Raw genomic sequence first — 21,317 nt, 5'->3', positions numbered from 1 at the left:
CCAGGCGGGTCTCGAACCCGCAGGCTCAGACAATCCACTCACCTCAGCCTCCCAAAGCACAGGATTACAGGCTGAGCCACCAAGCCCAGCTCTGTCCTGTGCTTTGTAGGATGCTTAGCAGCATCTAAACCTCTACCACCTGGTTCTCTAGTTGTGACACCAGAAAATGTCTTCAGACATTGCCATGTGTCTTTTGTGTGAGAAAATCATCCCCACTTGAGGACCACTGGACTAAACTACTGAATGATGAGAGGTCCACCAAACGGTAGGAGAGGTCCACCAAACTGCCACCTGTTCCAGCCACCCCAGCTGAGATACCAGACATCTGAGTGAAGCTGTCTGGGATGTTCCAGTACCAGTTGAGCATGCAATTGAATGTAACCAAATGATAACCCTAGCTGGTGTCATGTGAAGCAGAACTGCCCAGCTAAGCCCAGCTAACACATAGACCTGGGAGACATAATGCATCTTTATAAGCCACTGAGTTTTAGAGTAGTTTGTTATGTAATAACAGATAGTTAAAACACAGGCTTCACTCCATTCTTGCTATCATCCGTCTTCTACACTTCCATAGCTACTAGAGTTATCTGTTTATTCTTTTCACAAAGCAGCCTACCATTGGATATTAGTTTTTTGTGGGGGTTTTTTTTTTTTAGTTGGAGTCTCACACTGTCACCCAAGTTGAAGTGCAGTGGCATACTCACAGCCACCCCAGCATCCACCTGCTGGGCTCAGGCAGTCCTTCTGTCTCAGCCTTCCAAGTAACCAGAACTACAGGCGCATGCTACCACACCTGGCTAATTTTTTATTTATTGTAGAAATGAGGTCTGGCGAAGTTGCCAGGGCTGGTCTCAAACCCGCAGGCTCAGGCAATCCACTTGCCTCAGCCTTCCAAAGTGCTGGGATTACAGGCTGAGCCACTGAACCTGGCCAGGCTAACTCTGAGTTCGAGACCAGCCTGGGCAACTTGGCAAGACCTCATCTCTACAATATAATAAATTTTTTTAAAAATTAGCTGGGCGTGGTAGTGTGCGCCTGTAGTTCTGGCTACTTGGAAGGCTGAGGCAGAAGGATCGCCAGAGCCTAGCAAGTCGATGCTGGGGTGGCCATGAGTGTGCCACTGCACTCCAGTGGGCTATAGAGTGCGACTCCAACTCTAAATAAACAAACAAACAAATACATAAATAAATAAAATAACTTTCTGAAATTCCTCGGCTCCATTCAAACCATCCAGGGCCTTCCCCACCAACAACTCCTTAGTATAGTCCACACAGCTCTCCATGATCTGGTCTTTCCCTCTCTCTGTCTCTCAAACAGGGTCCCAGTCTATCATCCAGGGTGGAGTGCAGTGGTGTGATCATAGCTCATTGCAGCCTCAAATTCCTGGATTCAAGCTATCCTCCAGCCGCAGCCTCCCAAGTAACTGGGACTATAGGTGCAAGCCACAGTGTCTGGCTCTCATCTCTCTGTAAAATGCACTCAAATCCTGGAGTTCAAGCTATACACATCTACTTAAAATTTCTTGAATGGTCTACCTTCTTTTATAGGTCTGGGTCTCTAGGCTATATTCTTTCCTTGCTATGTTTTTTGAACCACAATTCCTAGATTTCCTGAAAATTCAGATTAAACAGCATTGCCTTCAGAAAGTCCATGCATATCGCACTATACGAGATTTTTTTTCCCCTAAGACCTCCATGTGTATGTATGTTTATCACGCTATTTCTTAAACCATGTTGTAATTAGTGCTTTATTCATATTTTTGACAAAACTGTGAAAATCTTGAAGGCTAGAACTGAGTCTTATTGCTTTATTGACAGGACCTGGTACATAGTCGGGGCTCAGTGAATGTTTGGTGAATGAATATAGTAGGTTAATAAGAAAATGGAAACTCAGAAAAGCTAAGCAACTTGTTTTTTGTTTGTTTCTTTCTTTCTTTTGTTTTTTTTTGAGTTGGAGTCTCATTCTGTCGCCCAGACTGGAGTGCAGTGGCATGCTCCCAGCCACTGCAGCCTCGACCTGTTGAGCTCCGGCAATCCTTCCATCTCAGCATTTCAAGTAGCCAGAACTACAGGCGTGTGCTACCACGCCCAGCTAATTTTTTGATTTATTGTAGAGATGAGGTCTCACCAAGTTGCCCAGGGGGGTCTCGAACCCGCGGGCTCAGGCAATTCACTCACTTCAGCCTCCCAAAGCGCAGGATTACAGGCTGAGCCACCGAGCCTGGCTGCAACTTGTTTAAGATTACCCAGTGAGTAAGGAATATTACTGGGATTAATACCCAAATCATCAGCCTTGATAGCCAATCCATTTCCTACCTCTTCCCCATGTACCTCTCCCAAATACCACTTGGCGGTCATCCAGGGTGAACCTAGTCGATCCTACGTACTGACTTGTAATGCCAACAACTTCTTCTGGTCATGACCTTAAATTGTTAGCAATGTCATCCCTGTTGCTCCAGTGGGTGCCAGTCATAATCTTTAGAAAGGGTTGGTCAGCCGGGCTCGGTGGCTCAGCCTGTAATCCCACACCTTTGGGAGGCTGAGGTGAGTGGATTGCCTGAGCCCGAGGGTTCGAGACCCGCCTGGGCAATGGTGAGACCTCATCTCTACAATAAATCAAAAAATGAGCCGGGTGTGGTAGCGCGCGCCTATAGTTCCAGCTACTTGGAAGGCTGAGGCGGAAGGATCACCAGAGCCCAGCAGGTGGAGGCTGCGGTGGCCAGGAGCGGCCACTGCACTCCAGTCTGGGTGACAGAGTGAGACTCCAACTCAAAAAAAAAAAAAAAAGAAAGAAAAAGAAAGGGCTGGTTAACTAGACATGAGAAGAACTGAGCATCTAGAAGTTGTGTTAGGACAAAACCCCAACTCAAAATGGATTAAGCAAAACAGGAATGAGAAAAGTCTAGGGGTATCTGAATTCAGGGTTGCCTGGATCCAGGGCTCAAATGATGTCACTTCTTTAATTCTCCCCCTGCTTGTCATTCTTTTTTTCAGTTCTGCTTTCCCTACTGTTGGCTTCATTCTCAGGTTCCAGGTAGTGGCCTCTGGCTGCTACAGGCTTAGTTCATTCTTACTGCTAGCAATTTCATCAGAAAATAAGCTTTTCTTTCCCTTTGACTCCAAATAAAGATGGTACAAATTGGGTATCATTGGATAGATTTGGATCATGTATCTATTTTTTGAGCCAATCACTGTTGCTGAAAGTTTAGAATATGCCAATTGTTCAGGCTCATGTTAGATTGATGGGGTAGCCAGGTTCCAAGCTGGCTCCCAATGATCTTGCCTTCTGATATTTATGCCTTTATGTAGTCCCCTCCCACAATGAACCAAGGATGGCCAGTGTGACCAACAGAAGTAAGGCTGAAGTGACTGAGTGTGGTGGCTCATGTCTGTAATCCCAGCATTTTGGAAAACAGAAGTGGGATGATCACTTGAGACCAGGAGTTCCATACCAGCCTGGGCAACACAGCAAGACCCCCATCTCTACAAAAAATTTAAAATAAAAGGCCAGGTGTAAGACATGCCTATAATCTTAGTTACTTGGGAAGATCACTTGAGCCCAGGAGGTTGAGGCTGCACTCTAGCCTGGGTGGCAGAACAAGACTCTGTCTCAAAAATAAAAATACTAAATAAAATAAAATTTTGGAGTCCAGTCACTCTGGGAACAAAAAAAATGTGGCTAAAGTGATAGTATATTACATGTAAGTCTTTATTATAGAGGCATTGCTGCTTCTGCTTTGATCTCTTAGATTGTTTCCCTTGAGGGAAGTCAGAGATCATGTTGTGGAGACATTCGAGCAGCCCTATAGAGAGGAACTGAAGCCTCTTGCCAACAACCAGTACCAACTGCCAGTCACATGGGCAAGTGACCCACCGTGGAAGGGGATCTTTCAGCTGTCATCAAGCCTGCAGATGACTGCACTTCTAGCTGACATCTCACTGCATTTTCCTGAGAGACCCTGAGCCAGAACCACCCAGTCACGCCACTTTGGAATTCCCAAGCCACAGACACCATGTGAGATAATAAATTAGTACTGTTTTAAGCCCCTGCATCTTGGGATGATTTGTTGCACAGCACTAGAAGAGTAATACAATTTTGGACCCCTAAACTCATGTATACTGAAACAGAAGGGATGCTTCCTAAGGAGTGGCCAGGTTGCTATTGGTGGGAAAACAGTACACGAATATTGGATTCCAAACAACCACTAAACTCAACAATGGGTGCTCTGCAAATGCTCGCTTGCTAGTGGACTGAAGTGCAAAGGAAGGTTACACTGATTCATCTGACTGCCTCAGAGTGTCTGGGCCAGGCAAGACTCAGACCCAGATGTTTCTATGTCTATGTATTTTCTATCTCCAACTATTGACAATTTTCTTTCTACTTAGCCCTAGACTTGGTTGGTTTTAAAAACCATGGAGGTCGGGCTTGGTGGTTCAGCTTATAATTCCAGCACTTTGGGAGGCCGAGGCTAGTGGATTGTCTGAGCCTGCAGGTTTGAGACCAGCCCAGGCAATTTAGTGAGACCTCATCTCTACAATAAAATTAAAAATTAGCTGGACATGATAGCACGCACCCGTAGTTCTGGCTACTTGGAAGGCTGAGGCGGAAGGATCATTGGAGTCCAGCAGGTCGACGCTGGGGTGGCCATGAGTGTGCCACTGCATTCCAGCCTGGGTGATGGAGTAAGACTCCAACTCAAAAAAAAAAAAGATGTTCATTATGCAGCTACCCTTGTTGATGAGGTGTGCTCCTCCTACCCCTGGCAGTTTCCCTCAACTGCCAATCCCACCCCCACTTCCCTGGCAGTTTCCCACTACTGCCAATCCCTTTCTAATAGTATTATAATTGTTCAAGGTTCATTTATGAATGAGAACATATGGTACTCTGTTCTTTGTTTCTGTGATAGATCACTAAGTAGGACAGACTCTAAATCCATCCAAGTGGCTGTGAAGTCCATATGTTTGTCCTTCTTTATGGCTGCATAATATTTTGTTGTGTATATATACCACATTTTTTAAATCCAGTCCAGTTTCTTTGGGCAACATGCAGTGCATACATTTCTTCCAGAAGTCCTATTTAAAATTTTTGCTGTACCAAGATCTGCTATGTGTGATTTCCTTCCAATCAATCACTAAGATACAGATTGTCTTTTCTGTGTGCCCAGTGTGTGTGGCGATGAGTAAAATAAATACACAGAGTTTCTGACACTTTTTCTATCCCTTCCATATATCAGTTTGCCTAAAAAGGTGACAGCAACAAAGGGAAGCATTCACCATTCTGACACACAGCTTGCAGCAATTGGCCATAGAATGCTTCCTGGGCTTAAGACCCCCTAAACCCGCCTCATGGAGCTTAGAAATGAAGTGTGGTAGGGGGGTTATGAAGACAGGCTCTGGAGCCAGACAAGGCTGGGTTCAAATATCCATTCTTACTAGTTTTTTTTTTTTTGAGTTGGAGTCTCACTCTGTCACCCAGACTGGAGTGCAGTGGCCGCTCCTGGCCACTGCAGCCTCGGCCTGCTGGGCTCCGGCTATCCTTCTGCCTCAGCCTTCCAAGTAGCTGGAACTACAGGTGCGCGCTACCACGCCCGGCTAATTTTTGATTTATTGTAGAGATGAGGTCTCACCAAGGTGCCCAGGCGGGTCTTGAACCCATGGGCTCAGGCAAACCACTCACCTCAGCCTCCCAAAGGCACAGGATTATGGGCTGAGCCACCGAGCCTGGCTCATTCTTACCAGTTTTATGACTCTGGTCTAGTTTCTAAACCTCTCTACAAAATGGGATAATAATCATTTCAACCTGTTACAATTCTCATAAAGAGTTAGGGAGCTAATATATGTAAAATACTTATTCCAGTGTGTAGGATGAAGTAAGGATAAGACAAATGAGGTCAATACTATCACAGTTGCCTTTACCTCTCTGCACCTCTACCTACTCTGCTGCAGACCTAGGGCTATGTGTATCCTCTCTGTGGCAGGCAGACTCTAAGATGGCACCCAGTGATACCCTTTGGTATTCAACCCCTGTGGGCAGGGCCTGTGACTTGCTTCTAACCAACAGAACATGACAAAGGTGATGTCACTTTCATAGTTAGGTCATAAGATTATGACTGCTGTCTTGCTAGCAGATTCTCCCTATTGTCTTTTATTTATTTTTATTTTTGTCTTTATTTTTGAGTCAGGGTCTTATTCTGTTGCCCAGGCTGGAGTGCAGTGGGACAATCATGGCTCACCACAACTTCAGCCTCCTGGGCTCAGGTGATCCTTCCACTTCAGCCTCCTGAAAAGCTGATACTACAGCCATGTGTCACCACACCCAGCTAATATTTTTTTTGTAGAGATGAGGTCTCATTATGTTGCCCAGGCTGCTCTTGAACTTCTGGACTCAGGCGATCCTCCCACCTCAGCCTCCCAAAATGCTGGGATTACAGGCATGAGCCACTGTGCCTGGCCTATTTTTTCATTTTTAGAGAAAGGATCTTGCTATGCTGCCCAAGCTGGATTTGAACTCCTAGGCACAAGCAATCCTCCTGCCTCAGCCATCCAAGTAGTTAGTACTACAATTATGCACTACCATGCCTGGCTTCCCTATTGCCTTCTCAGCTTGCATGCTTTGATGAAGCAGGCTGGCACAATGAAGAAGCCCATGTGACAAGCCTTTGGCCCAAATTCAGCTAGGAACTGAGGCCCTCAGTCCAACAACCCTCAAGGAATTGAATTTGGCTGACAGCCCTGTGAATCATGCTTGGAAACAGATTCTTATTGAGTTGAGCTTTCAGATAAGACTCTAGCCCTGGCTAATGTCTTAATAGTAGTCCATCTGCAATCAAGAATGCAGAGGAGCCAGCTAAGCCATCCCATACCCAGATTCTTGACCCACAGAAAATGTGGGATAGTACATGTTTGTTGTTGTAAACTGTAAGCTGTGTGTTGTTATAAGTCTGTGGTAATTTGTTACACATTGATACACAACTAATATATTATCTAACTCTTCTCATCCCATTTCTGGTTTAGATGCCATCTCCCCTACTGCCTTAGTGTCCCGCATTTATCAATTACTGCATAGCTTTTGGTTTTCTTGCACTCCCTACCTTGTAAGCTTCTTGAAGACAAGCACTGAAATAAGCATGCTTATCTCTCAGTGCAGACGGTAGGAGCTGGCATTAGGAGAGTGCTGAGTAATAGTTTATGATGCCCAGGGTTGAGTTATGTGCTCCATTAGAATCTTCCATAACACCCAAGTATTGATAGTGGTTATTTTTTGCACACTTACTGCCAGGCACGAGATGAAGCTAGGGATGCATACTTTTAACTAGCTTTCTATGATGATTCTGATCCATAGCCAAGTTTAGGGGCCACTAACCCTATACCACCTCAAACATTCTGTGGAAAAATTGCATCTTGCCCTTAAGATAGCTATACTCTAGATTTTATATATATATATATACACACACGCATACATATATATATAGAATACATACAGAAAATGCACAAATCTTAAATGTACAATATGACAAATTCTCCAAAGTGAACACATCTACATAGCTGCCACCAAAATGAAGACAGGATATGACCCAGCTTCACTTGCGGTCCCTCCCAGACCACCAAGCCCAGAGGTAACCATCATCTTAACACCATCACCACTCACGAGTTTTGCCTATTCTAGAACTTCCTATAAATTAAATTACAATCTGTACTTCTTATCAGCTCAACATCATGTTCATGCTTACGACTTGTTAAAACTTCTCTTCTAAACCAGGTTCGGTGGCTCAGCCCGTAATCCCGCGCCTTTGGGAGGCTGAGGTGAGTGGATTGCCTGAGCCGGCGGGTTTGAGACCCGCCTGGGCAGCGAGACCTCATCTCTACAATAAATCAAAAAATCAGCCGGGCGTGGTAGCGCATGCCTGTAATTCCGGCTACTTGGAAGGCTGAGGCGGAAGGATCGCCGGAGCCCAGCAGGTTGAGGCTGCGGTGGCCGGGAGCGGCCACTGCACTCCAGTCTGGGCAACAGAGTGAGACTCCAACTCAAAAAAAAAAACTTCTCTTCTAAATTAAATATGTAAAACGATGACTAAAAAGGCTGGGAAGTAAATGCAGCCTGGGTTTCTGAGAAGCCTTCTCAGGTACCATACTTGGATTTTCCAAGAGGTGGAATCATTTAACTTCCCCTTGGCTGACATTCTATCCTCTCTGCTAAAGCGGGAAGGGTGATAGGACAGGGTGGGGGGCGTGGCTACAGCCCGGCGGCTTCCTTGTGGGGGCGGAGTCTTCACATGGGGGCGTGGCCCGCCGACGGCCTTTGGCGTTGGGGGCGGGGCCAGGCCAAGGCTTCCTGTCTGCGCCTGCGGAATCGCCGTTTGACCCCGGAAGTACGGGAGCTCTGGGAGCTGTCACCGTGAACGACGGCGGCGGCGGCACAGCGCCGGTTGGGGGAGCAGCCGAGGTGAGTACGTGGCTAGGCCCTGCCGGATGCCGGGCACGGGGCCAGGGACGAGCGGCGGCTGTAGCTAGGACAACCTCAGTACCCCCACTTCCTGGCTTCCACGGCATGGCCGAGGCTTAAGCTGCTCCCTAGGCCGTGAACTACCCCCGCCCCGAGGCTGGGCCATCAGAAACGGGAGCTCCGGGTTCGATGCTCCGCCCCAGGGTGGCCTTGTCGAGCCAAGGTCTCCCCCGCACCTGGGGTTTCAGTTTCCTCAGGGTTCATTCATTTGTTCAACAGATATTTGTCGACCGCTTTCTACATGCCAGGCACAGATCTAGGCACTTGAGGATATGAAGGAAGACAGACAAGGCTCCTGCCTTCATGGACCTTATAGTCTAGTGGGAGGAGACAGTCAACGACAGTTAAAAATGCACAAGATAATTAAAGCTACGACAGTAACTGGTAGAGTGAATAGGCAGAGCTATCATTAACTCTCTAAAGACAGTAATTGTTTGAGACCGGAAAAGTAATGACAATCGGAGAAACTGAGAGCAGTAGCCCAGGGGATGCTCCCAGGGTATATTTTAACTGGTACTTGTACAGAGCTCCCCTCCTAAAGAAAGATCTTTCCTAACTTGGTTTTTTGCTGCCCTTCCCCACAGTGTTGTCAGCATACAATAGTGGGCGTAGACATAGTCATATTATTGTCCTTGCCCTTTTGGAACTTAAGATTCAGACATCGCCTAGTTAATCTCTATATTTTAGACAAAAACTTCAAATCTTCCTTGGCATCCCACCTCCCTTAAGTCAGGTGTCACTGTTAAATACTGCCATAGCCTCATGAGACTTACCTACACAGCATATGCATCATGGTATTGATTATTTTTTGTTTGTATGATTATTGGATATGTATCTGCCTTTCCAACAGAGACTTTGTGAAGGGCAGGAGCAGGTCTGCTATTTTCCCACCTTTATACTTGCTGGGCTTCAGTATCTGCCACATAGTAAGTTCTCAAAAATCTTTGACTGAATGAGATTATTAACACAGTATTTGATTTCTGGTGGTTCATAAGCAGTTTTTTCTGCCACCAGATTTCCATCATCCTTTTCTGATTACATCTCTCTCCTACTTAAATGACTTTTCACTGCCTTCAGATGAAGGGCTAAAGTCTTTAGCATAGCATTTGAGGGGTTTTTTTTTCTATTTTTCTTTTTTCTTTTTTTGAATTAGAGTTTCACTCTGATGCCCAGGCTGGAGTGCAGTGACACACTCACGGCCATCCCAGCATTGACTTGCTGGGTTCCGGTGATCCTTCTGCCTCAGCCTTCCAAGTAGCCGGAACTACAGGTGCATGCTACCATGCCTGGCAAATTTTCTTTTATATACTGTAGAGATGAGGTCTTGCCAAGTTGTCCTGGCTGGTCTTGAACCCGTGGGCTCAGGTAGTCCACTCACCTTGGCTTTCCAAAGCGCTAGGATTACAGGGTGAGCCACTGAGCCCAGCCATTTTTTCTTTTCTTTTCTTTTTTTTTGAGTTGGAGTCTCACTCTGTCGCCCAGACTGGAGTGCAATGGCCACTCCCGGCCACCGCAGCCTCGACCTGCTGGGCCCCAGCGATCCTTCTGACTCAGCCTTCCAAGTAATTGGAACTGCAGGTGTTATTTTCATTTTTGAATCAGAGTCTCTGTTGCCAGGCTGGAGTGCAGTGGCATGCTCATGGCCACCCTAGTGTCGACCTGCTGGGCTCAGGCGATCCTTCTGCCTCAGCCTTACAAGTGGCCAGAACTACAGGCGCATGCCACCACGCCGGGCTAATTTTTTGATTTATTGTAGAGTTGAGGTCTTGCCAAGATGCCAAGGCTATTCTCAATCCCACAGGCTCAGGAAATCCTCTCACTTTGGCCTCCCAAAATGCTGGGATTATAGGCTTGAGCCACCACACCCAGCCGAGGCTCTTTTTAAACTGGCCCTGTCTTCCCTATCCAGTCTCTCCTTTCTCACTTCTTTCATCCCTTTTTTGACCTTGTGTTTTCAGCAATACCAGATGTCTCCCTCTTCCTTCAAAGCCATGTGTTTTGGTTTTTTTTTTTTACGGCTTTTAATTTTTATTACAGAAAAAAGCTTCATTTCTTTATTCTGCTTTCTGACTCTGTGCTTGTGCCTTCAACACTTTCACGATGATTTTCTGCTCCTCGATAAGAAAAGCACGCTTGATCCTGTCACGAACACATTTTGCACACATGGAACCACCATAGGCCCGGCTGACATGTTTTTTTGTTTTGGACAACCTCATAAGAACTTTAGGTTTCACAGCACGAACCCCTCGAAGTCTGCCTGGGCACACACCACACGCAGACTTTGGTGCTTTCCCAACCTTCTTGGTGTATAGGTAAACAATCCTATTACCAGGCATTCGGGACAGCCTAGTTTTGTTAGAGGCTGTATTATAGGAAAGCCTGTGACGGTATGTCAAACGCTGGATCATTCTGAGTGCCTTTACACAGCGTCCCCGGAAAAAGAAAAAGGACAAAGCCATGTTTTTTAAGACTGAGCTATTGCTCATGCTTGTTCTCTGCTTGGAATACCCACCTTTCCCTCCTGTTCGTCAACATCCAGGTTATAGGTCACCTTCTCTGTTACATTCTCCCTTCTCTGCTGTACTCCAGTTTTGGAAATTTCCTGTTACAGCTTTAATACCAAGTGATAATCATGTACATGCCTAGGACCCAGAATGTGTTCAGTCAATGTTTGCTGAATAAATGAGGAAGCCCAAAGTGCCCTGTCTATGGTAGGGAATTGAATAATAATAACTAAACTATTGGATGCTTATTATGTATTGTGTTGAAGACTTAGCATCAATTACTTCTCACAGCAATCCTGAGAGTTTAAGTACTATTACAATTTTGATATTACAGATGAGGAAAACAAGGGCTAGAGAGGTTAAGGAACTGTCTCAAGGTCTTAACATAGGCAAGAAAAGGTGGAGCCAGAATTTGAACCCAGGCTGTTGGACCATAGACCTCTCTTCACCTACCATACCATGCTGGCCCTCAACTGCCCTTGCAGACACTGGCTTGTGGCAGTGAGTTTCTTCTGAAAGTGGATATTGTCTCTATCTGTGTAAGCCTGGACTCTGGGGCCTAGAGTTTAAAGGGTGGAGACCTGCCTTCCTATGACCCTTTCTCCACGCTGTGCTCCTACAGTTGACACTGCCACTACCATCTTTGGTGGTGGGCCTGGAAAGAACTGGACCTGTGAGTTACTTAGACATCTGCACTGGTATGCAGACTGCTGGTGTTTCCAACTACCCATTCAGCATTGCTGAAGGGTCAGAGGAAAAAGTATTTTTTAACATGTTCAGCACAGAATCCTTAGATGCCAAGGCAAAAGAACTGGGCTTCAATTTCAGCTTGACCACTAATGTATTTGCCTTGAGCAAATCAGAGCCCCTCTTTGGACATCTGAGCATAATCCTTGTTGTTCTTAATTGGGTTGTCGTGAGAGGCTAGTGAGGTAGTAACTTAATTCGAAATACACTCAACAGAGGATATTATGTATGCTTTGCAAAGCTAAAAAATAAAAACTTCCCTCAAGCCCTTTGTTATTTTGCTTTGTGATTTTTTTTTTCCAGGCCATCGCATGTATTCAGAGACCATGTGTTTGATCCTCTAGGATCCTAGAACTGGAGCAGTCCTCAAGGATGAGGCAGGCTGGTCCTAGGGATCTTCACAGTCTCTAAAACAGGCCAGAACGAAGTTCCTTGTATACCAAACTGCTTTGCCTCCTTACCTTTGCTCCTCTGTCTGGACCGCCCTTCTTCCCTGGCCTATCCCCAATATCGAGACTACTCAGGCTCTCCTGATTCTGTTGTCTCTCTAGAAATGCTTCAACAGCCACTCCCACCCCCCACCTAAGACCTATTAGACTAGACACAGTATAGTGAGTAGTTAAAAACTAACCTGCTTCACTGCCTGCTAACTGTGAGACCTTGGGTAAGTTTCTTATTTCTATGAGCCTCTATTTTTTCATTGATAAGATGAGGATAATACAACTCTCCTTGGAGTTGCCGTGAGCTTTCGTGCATGTACAGCAAGTTAACATGAGCAAAGTAAATTAATGCTGAGAAAAGCACTTACAAGAGCACTCATTATCTAATAAACATGGTAGGGCTGCTGCTATTTTCATTGTTATTGTTATTATTGGACCATTAGATCCTCCCGGGCAGAGACCCCACCTTAGCAGTCTGTCTTCATGTCATTAGGGCCTGGCTTCGTGTCTGAGATTTGGGACATCTGGTAGCTCATGGCTCTCCATACCCCTTGCTGTCTTGCTACAGACAAGAGAACCTTGTCTGTGAGGGATCAGAAGGTGACAGTTTCCTCATTCCAGGTTTGATCTGTCTTCATGTAGTCATTGAGACTGTGCTAGCCTTTTTTTTGTGAGTAGGAGTCCACTCTCACCCAGGCTGGAGTACAGTAGCACTCTCACGGCCACTGCAGCCTTGACCTGCTGGGCTCAGGTGATCCTTCTGCCGCAACCTTCCAAGTAACTGGAACTACAGGAATGTGCCACTACACCTGGCTAATTTTTTTATTTACTGTAGAGACGAGGTCTTGCCAAGCTGTCCAGACTGGTCTCTAGCCCCTGGGCTCAGGCAACCCTTTAGCCTCTGCCTCCCAAAGTGCTGGGATTACAGGTGTAAGCCACCACGTCCAGCTGTGCTGGCCTTTTGTGGCATGTCTTTTGAGGGGCCTCATTCACTTCCCTTCCATAATTCTTTCAACATGTATGTCCCTCCTGAGGGTCAGGCCAAGTGCTATTGTGAAAAGAACATTGGACAGGAAGACTGGAGACCTGGGGTCTGACTCTGAAGCCAATTTGGGCCTTTGTAGAAAGGAGCTTGCTTGCACTGGCAGTTTCCTACAAATTCTCTCTTCTCTGAACCTTCTGTTCATTTGTGTTCTTCCCTGAAGCCTAGAGAGGTTGTAAAATCTTAACACCTTCTACAAGTGAGGAAAGGCCCATGGCTCCAAACCTCAAAAGACTTAAAATCTAGTTAGAGTTCTAAGGAAAGTGTCCTTGTATTCAGTCATTCATCAGACACTCAATGAGGCCACCTCTGTACCAGACCTGTGCTGGTCACGTGAAGGGTAGCAAGGAAAAGAGAACTCCAAGCACAGAGCTTATAGACTATTGAGCAACAGAGTTGGAGCCATAATAAAGATAATCTAGGTACTTTTAGCCAGTACCTTCTCAAAGCAGGTGGGAGTATATCAGGAGCCACCTGGGAAGTATTTTCCTCCACAATTCCTTAGACAAAAAAGTCACTTTATCTGGATTAGTAGATGCATAAACCAGGCCTTGGAGGGTCACTACGGGAGCCCCCAAAGGCCAGAGGTTGAAACTTCTCTTCTGGGTCTGAGATCAGCTCCAGAGCAGGCCCTGCCCCCAGGAATCTGTGTGTCTGCTTTCTTCTTCCCATCCATATTCCTTTCAGGAGGGTCACGCAGCACAATGCCAGCTCTGCCCCTGGACCAACTCCAGATCACCCACAAGGACCCGAAGACAGGAAAGCCAAGGACTTCACCAGCGCTGGTGAGCTGGCACCTTGAGGCCGTTCAGCCTGATCTTTTCAGTCTTGCAATTTCAGAAGCAAAAAGTAAATTCCTTCTTTATCTGTTCCAAGAATGCCCCAAGGGCCATGGTCAGTAGCTGAGACACTGCTTTAAGCCCTTCCAGGCCCAGAGTAGAAGTTTCCTTCCAAGCAACAGCTTGAATTTGAGTAGGATTTTCCATGTCACCACCCCACACCTTACACCCAAAGCATTTAACTTTGAATCAGTCTGATGGCATTTCTGACTCAGCCTGAGTTGGGCTAGAAATGAATCTTGCCCAAAGCTGGGTTTGGCGATTTGACCCTGTGGAGGGTGTTCAGATTTCAGGTAAGACTTTTTCAAAGCTATCTAAGCTGCTATCCATACTTCAGTGGGAACACTGATTTCAGAGGTTGGGCAGTCTTTTATCTCCACTGGGATGAGAAACGCCACATACAAGCCCTGAGACTAAAAAATAAGGAGTCTGTGAACATGTTGATTACCAGCTGCAGAGAGAGATTAGAGCAGTGGAGAGGGGCTAGGCTGCTGAAGAAGGAGATAGGCACGCGTACTAGAGTCCCCATACCCAGTTGTTGTTTTCCTAAGAATATGAGTTTACTTGAACAAGGTGAGAGGTGTTTTCTAAGGACTTGAGTAAAGTCATGGGAAACAGGAGCTTGGTATTTTTTTTTTTCTGTTTTCTGGATGGCTTCTTATTACTTCCTGAATACTTTCTAATAATAGTACCTAACATTTATAGAATACTTGCCCTGTGCCAAACCATTCTGAATACTTCACCTGGATTATCTTATTTAAGCTGCACCACAGCTCTATGAATAGATATTTTGATTATCCCCATTTTACAGATAAGGAAACTGAGAGTTCAAGATTACAGAACTAGAAAATTAGGGGAGTCAGCATGGGAACCCAGCCATACTCATACCCTTAATCTTTCTACTATAAAGCCTTTCATTTCCTTTTTATAACCTTTTTATGTTTGGAGGCTATATATCAGAAAATCTAGAACTGTGCAGTACAATAGCTGCCCAATAGGTAACCATTCTCTACATGTAGCTATTGAGCACTTGTAAGGTGAATAGTGCTTGAAATCTGGACCGAGGAGCTAGATTTTTAATTTAATTTTAATGCATTTAAATTAAAATAGCCGCATGTGGTGAGTGCCAGCCCAGATAGAGAGTGGTTGCATTATTGTAGAAAGTTCTGTTGCACAGTGCTGTCAGAGACTGGCTCCCTGGATGTTTGAGTCTGATTTTCCACCTCAGTTCTCCCCCTGTGTACTGAACGAACACCTGAGGGGTTGTTAGACTATGGGAGCCATGAGAGCAGGGACCTGGTCCCTGTCCTTCACTCCTGGTTTTCCAGTGCCAGGAGCACAGTAGGCTCTCAGAAAACATTCAGTAAATGAGTCAGAGACCACAGCCAGGCCATGTGCCAACTGCTAGAGCTACTAAAAGGTGTGGTCCCTGCCTCTGTGGGGCCCATGGCTTAAGAGAAAAACAGACCAGTAGCTTCTTTACAGTGTGACTGAAGGAAGTCCAGGCTGCTGATCCATACTAGCATGATGTGTGGAAGCAGGGAGGTCTTGGGATTGGGAGAGGGCACATGCGGCTAGAGAGGGCTTCCCGAAAGACAGGGATTCTGAACTGAGTACTGAAGGGTGAATAAGCGTTAGCAGACAGAGTGACAGGAGAAAGGTGGACCTGGCTGAAGGACCTGAATATACAATCCTGGAGTCTTGAGAGAGCCTGATTTTTGTACCAACCACAAGTCACATGAAGTGGCACAATATATCATAGTTAACAAGCACAGGCTTTGTGTTAATCTCATGCATATTTGGCCGTGTGCCTTTGGGCAAGTTACTTAACCTCTGTAAACTGCAAAATCCAAAAGGGGGCAGTAATTGGGCCTAGCTGGGCATGGTAGCTCACACCTGCGATCCAAGCACTTTGGAAGGCAGAGGTGAGAGAATTGCCTGAGCCCAGGGGTTCGAGACCAACGTGGGCAACTTGGCAAGACCTTGTATCTACAATAAATTTAAAAATTATCCCAACATGGCGGCATGTACCTGTGTTTCCTGCTACTTGGAAGACTGAGGCAGAAGGATCACCTGAGCCCAGCAGGTTGAGACTGAAGTGGCCATGAGCGTGCCATCTTGGGTGACAGAGTGAGATGCTAACTAAAAAAAAAAAAAGAACCAGCTATGTGGGGTGTTTGTGTGGATTAAATGAGAATTAACTCTGTGAATTAGCATTGTGCCTAGAATATAGCAAGCACTCAGTAAATTGTAATTATTATGGTGATGATAGCAGTGACAGTGACAGCAGTACTGAATGGGGGATAGACGAGAAGAGGAATGAGCTGAGAGAGACAGCTACCTGATCAAGGAGAGGTCTTGTTGGCCATACTGAAAAGTGTTACTGTATAGGCCACTGGAAGCTCCTGAAAGATTGTGCTGAGATTTGTGGTCACCCTATGTTTGTCCCTTTAGTCTTAACTTGAGGCAAGATCTCTAGTCGAAGGGGAGTTACCACACTGCCTTTGCAGGGTGAGAGCTGGAACTCTTGTTGATTTTGTAGCTACTATTCGAATAGCACATACTTGAAGATCCAGAAGAAATAGTCTTGGGCCAGAATGGGTGAATGGACTCTTGAGGAAGACAAGACTCATGTAACATTTGGAGAATATTGCAAAACAGTTTCTTATCAAGATAAACAAGTTTGATGGGCAGGGAGTGTTCTGATATCTTTACAGAGCAGATAGGACCTAAGCCAGGCTCATTGAAGGGTAGAATGAACTTAAGTGGGAGAGAGGACACAGCTGGAGCCTGCTGCTGACATCTTCCATGGCCCCTCATTAACTTCAGAATAAAGTTTCCACTCTTGAGCTGGGCATTCAATATCCTTTGAAGACCTTGACAGGTTCTGATAATTTATTGTTTCCATTCATTCTTTGACCAGGCTGTAAATCTGTATGGAAAGTCTGCTCAATGCCATGCACTCTTCTAGAAACTGGAAATGCAGTGGTGAACAAGCTCAGACTCCTCCAAAGACCTGCATGCTAGTGGGGGAGGCAGCTGAGAAGGTGGCCCTCCCTTTTGTATAACATTATTGAGGGATAAACTGTACATATTTAAAGTATACATTTGATTGGTTTTGTCATCCGTATACACCTATGAAACCATCACCACAATCAAGATGCTGTATCGCTCAGACTGCGGGCTCAGGCGATTCACTCACCTCAGCCTCCCAAAGGCATGGGATTACAGGCTGAGCCACCGAGCCCGGCTTGAACATTTCTACCAACCTCAAAAGTTTCCTTCTGCCTCTCTATAGCCCATCCATTTCTCTCCCCTGTTGCCAGCAACCACTGATCTGAGAGCACTTTTGATGCCATTTAAGTGTTGCAGTCAGGTGAGCACAGAGTGCAGGTGCTGGGGGAGAGTATAGGTGAGCTCCTAATCCAATTGGGATGGGAGCTAGGGAGACTTTCTGGAGGAGGTGAGGCCAGAGCCGGAATTAGAAAAGCAAGCAGTGAGACTAGAATGGTACACGGATACCATTAATCATTTAGTAGGTCTGCAAAGTGTAAGCTTTGGTTCAAATCCTGCCTCAGTTGACTCCTTAACCCCATGACCTTGGGAAAGTTCCTGGACCTTACTGAGTCTTTGTTTCCTCCTCTGTAAAATGGGGTAAATGGTGACCTTCCTCCTATTACTGTTTAAAGAGTTGTTGTAGATTTAAAAAAAAAAAAATCAAGAAGAAGTAGGCTACGAGAAATGCCTACTCAGCACCCGGCACAGGGCAGGTCCTCAGTAAGTGGTGGCTTTCGTTATCATTCCAGTGTTCTCCAAATCCATCTCCCACTGCCCGGTGCAATCTGTGCCCTTTCTTTATAGGCTATGTTTATGCCTGCATAAAAATGTTCTTTTTTCCACTTACAAATCCTCATCCTCCAAGGCTCAACTCAGATGCTGCCTGTTCTGGGAAGCCGTCGCTTGTCCTACAAGCACTGTTAATTCTCTTCTGCGCTACCACAGCCCCTCTGCCAGTTTGAATGCTTACATTCTCTGTTTTGTGCTCACTGGGTGGCTTAGATGTGCATCTTGCCCCTGTAGGATTGCAGGAAATGTAGAATCTCAGGGGTGTGTATGTGTGTGTGTGTGGGTGTGTGTGTGTTGGGGGAATTAGTCACCTGGTCTGAGAGGTGGCCTTCCTATTACTGTTTCCCCCAGAGAAAGCAACCCTATGCATAGGAGGAATAGGTGGTTCTTGAGGAGGTGACCCAGCAGTTTCAATTTTTCTATACCCTCTGGACCAGCAGACCTGGAAGTGGGTGGACTGTCATTGATAAAGGCTGAGACACTGCCTGGCCTTCTTCCCATTACCACTTCCCCCAGAGAAAGCAACCCTCATGTGGTCAGAGGAGAAAACTGAGCCTATCTTCTCTTCTTTATAGTGAACAAAGTAAGGTTTGTTCGTGGCAATGTAAGGGCTGTAAGAAAGAACTTGTGATTCTAAGCTGAGAACTTCAGTTACTTGATTAGAATCTTTTCTTTTAAAAAAATTACTGAAGTTTTTTTTTTCTGATTATAAAAAGGATGCAGCATAGTGATATGTACAGTGTGATCTATTTGTGTAAGAAAGAAAAAGCAGGCCAGGCTCGGTGGCTCAGCCTGTAATCCCAGCGCTTTGGGAGGCCAAGGTGAGTGGATTGCCTGAGCCTGCGGGTTCGAGACCCACTTGGGCAACTTGGCGAGACCTCATCTCTACAATAAATCAAAAATTAGCTGGGCGTGGTAGCGCATGCCTGTAGTTCCAGCTACTTGGAAGGCTGAGGTGGAAGGATCGCTGGAGCCCAGCAGGTCAAGGCTACGGTGGCCGAGAGCGGCCACTGCACTCCAGTCTGAGTGACAGAGTGAGACTCCAACTCAAAAAATAAATAAATAAGTAAGAAAAAGCACACCCAAACATATATATTATATGGGTGTATTTTAGTGTAAATACCTGGAGGAGGCTCAAGGACACCCACCAGATGGTAAGAGTTACCTCTGGGGAGAACCAGGGACTGGGGGCATAGTCCCAAGCAACTCACTTTCTCTGTAGCGTTGTAAGTTTTTGAAAGAAAAGATGCTCATATCTTGCTTATATAATTAAAAATTAATTTAAAAAGTAATACATGTCTATTGTTTTAAAAATTGATCCCCCCAACTAGAGATAACCACTATTAGCTTTGGGGTATCACCCTCCCAACTTTTAAAAAATCTGTACCAGTGTATGAAAAAATACATATGTTTGTGTGTGTGTGTGTGTGTGTATATATATATATATATATATACATATATATATGTATATATGTGTATATGTATATATAGACATTTGTGTATATGTATGTATATGTATATATGTATGTATATATCTTTTAAATATATGTATATTTAAAACAAAAACCGATTATATTAAATAGATAGTTGTGTATCCTGCTTTCTCTTCCCTTAATTTTTCCCTGTGTTATTAAGTGCTCTCCAAAAACACGGTTTTTAACAATCGCCTAGCATTTCCTAGATGCAACCATGTCCCCTTTGCTAGATACACTTGGTTCTTTATGCTTATAAGCTCCTTGGAGGGTCACCGGTTAGAACAGCCAAGTGTTGTCATTGCTGTGGGTTGGCAAATGGGCCCTCGCTGACTAACCTCTGCCACGTTAACACGTGGTTTTTGGATCCGTAGCACCCCGAGCAGAAGGCAGACCGGTATTTTGTGTTATACAAACCGCCCCCTAAAGACAACATTCCCGCCCTAGTGGAGGAGTACCTGGAACGCGCCACCTTCGTAGCCAATGACCTCGACTGGCTCCTGGCCTTGCCTCACGATAAATTCTGGTGCCAGGTAACATTCTATCAAAATTAATGCTAAGACAAAGCACATGACATGCCGTTAGTTGCTGTTGTTGTTTTTCTTCCCCCAGGAGGTGCTTTTTTGTCTACTTCTTACACTGGATCCTTAACAGCAAACTGTGGTTTGAATTGCTGTCTTGTATCACAATCTTAATGATGTTTACACACCTTCCAAAGTGTCATTTTAGAAACTTGTGACTAGCCCTAGGCTCATACATACCTCCTTGGTCCCTTGGGGTTGGAGTGTTTGCAGTAGGCCAGGGCTGATGGGTGATGAGCCCCTGCACAGTCTACCCACAAGCCCCTAGGGCCTCAGGGTTAAATCCTCACTTTCTGTCGCCTGGCTTAGGTCATCTTCGATGAGACCCTACAGAAGTGCCTGGACTCCTACTTGCGCTATGTCCCCCGAAAGTTCGATGAGTGGGTGGCCCCGGCCCCAGAGGTTGTTGACATGCAGAAGCGCCTCCATCGAAGTGTTTTTCTCACCTTCCTCCGCATGTCCACTCACAAGGAATCCAAAGTAAGCCCCTGATCCCGGGACAGGTCGTCACCCAACACCCAGCACCTCTGCGCCCCGGCTGTCCACCCCTGGGAAGGAAGGCTCTGGAAGCATCGAGTTTCCTCTTTGTCTTCCATCCGCCTTTATTCTACTGTTGGGGAAGAAATCTGTGCCACCTCCCTTATCCTCTAATTCACAGGTCGGTCTGTGTTACAACTAGTGCTTTCATCAATGGGAGTCAAGAGCCCTTTGCCAGCTGACGCGTGACTCTGCCTTTACTTGTGCGTCAGAAGGAAAAGCGTTGATTCTGACTTCTTAAAGGAACTTGTATGCTCTTTTAAAAAAAATCTTTACTTTTCCCCCCCAACTTTAAAAATAAGAATACTGTCTCTAAACAACTCAAACTTTACAGAACTATTATATAGATGGTGAATGTCACACTCAAAAATCCCCTCCCCAAAATAGCCACTATTAAGGTGCATATTCCTTCGGGGATATTTTTTCTTTGTGTGTGTGTGTGTGTTTAAAAAATAGAATCTTTGAGACTGGGCAACTTGGTGAGACCTCATCTCTACAATACATCACAAAAACTGGCTGGGCATGGTGGCATGCATTTGTAGTTCCAGGTACTTGGAAGGCTGAGGTGGAAGGATTGCCTAAGACCAGCAGGTTGAGGCTGAGGTGGCCATGTGTGTACCATTGCACTCTAGCCTGGGCGACCAGAGTGTGACTCCAACTCAAATAAATTAAATAAATAAACAAAAATAAAAAATAGGATCTTGCTTTTTTTAAAAAAACTTATTTTTAAAAAAATTATTTATTATTATTATTATTATTTTTTTTTTGAGTTGGAGTCTCACTCTGTCGCCCGGACTGGAGTGCAGT

General features: G+C 45.5%; 1 protein-coding gene and 1 pseudogene across 2 annotated transcripts in view; one reads left to right on the top strand and one right to left on the bottom strand.

The window, feature by feature from the left end:
* The first annotated feature begins 8,333 nt into the window (after positions 1-8,333).
* ASCC2 (activating signal cointegrator 1 complex subunit 2) overlaps positions 8,334-21,317 on the top strand; it is a 45,092-nt gene continuing 32,108 nt past the window's right edge. Inside the window, exons 1-4 of the mRNA XM_021718121.1 lie at positions 8,334-8,442; positions 13,923-14,020; positions 19,767-19,925; positions 20,283-20,453. Of these exons, the coding sequence (XP_021573796.1) occupies positions 13,940-14,020; positions 19,767-19,925; positions 20,283-20,453 (411 nt within the window). The 5' untranslated portion in view covers positions 8,334-8,442; positions 13,923-13,939. The remainder of the gene's footprint in view (positions 8,443-13,922; positions 14,021-19,766; positions 19,926-20,282; positions 20,454-21,317) is intronic.
* LOC103271687 lies at positions 10,518-10,953 on the bottom strand (annotated as a pseudogene). Its single transcript, XR_505063.2, has one exon. The product of XR_505063.2 is annotated as a 60S ribosomal protein L34 pseudogene (transcript).

The sequence above is a fragment of the Carlito syrichta genome, unplaced genomic scaffold, assembly GCF_000164805.1.
Source record: "Carlito syrichta isolate Samal-C Ts95f unplaced genomic scaffold, Tarsius_syrichta-2.0.1 Scaffold311843, whole genome shotgun sequence".
NCBI lineage: Eukaryota > Metazoa > Chordata > Mammalia > Primates > Tarsiidae > Carlito > Carlito syrichta.
Note: the sequence above shows the minus strand (reverse complement) of the source record. Positions and strands in the feature narration are given on the sequence as shown.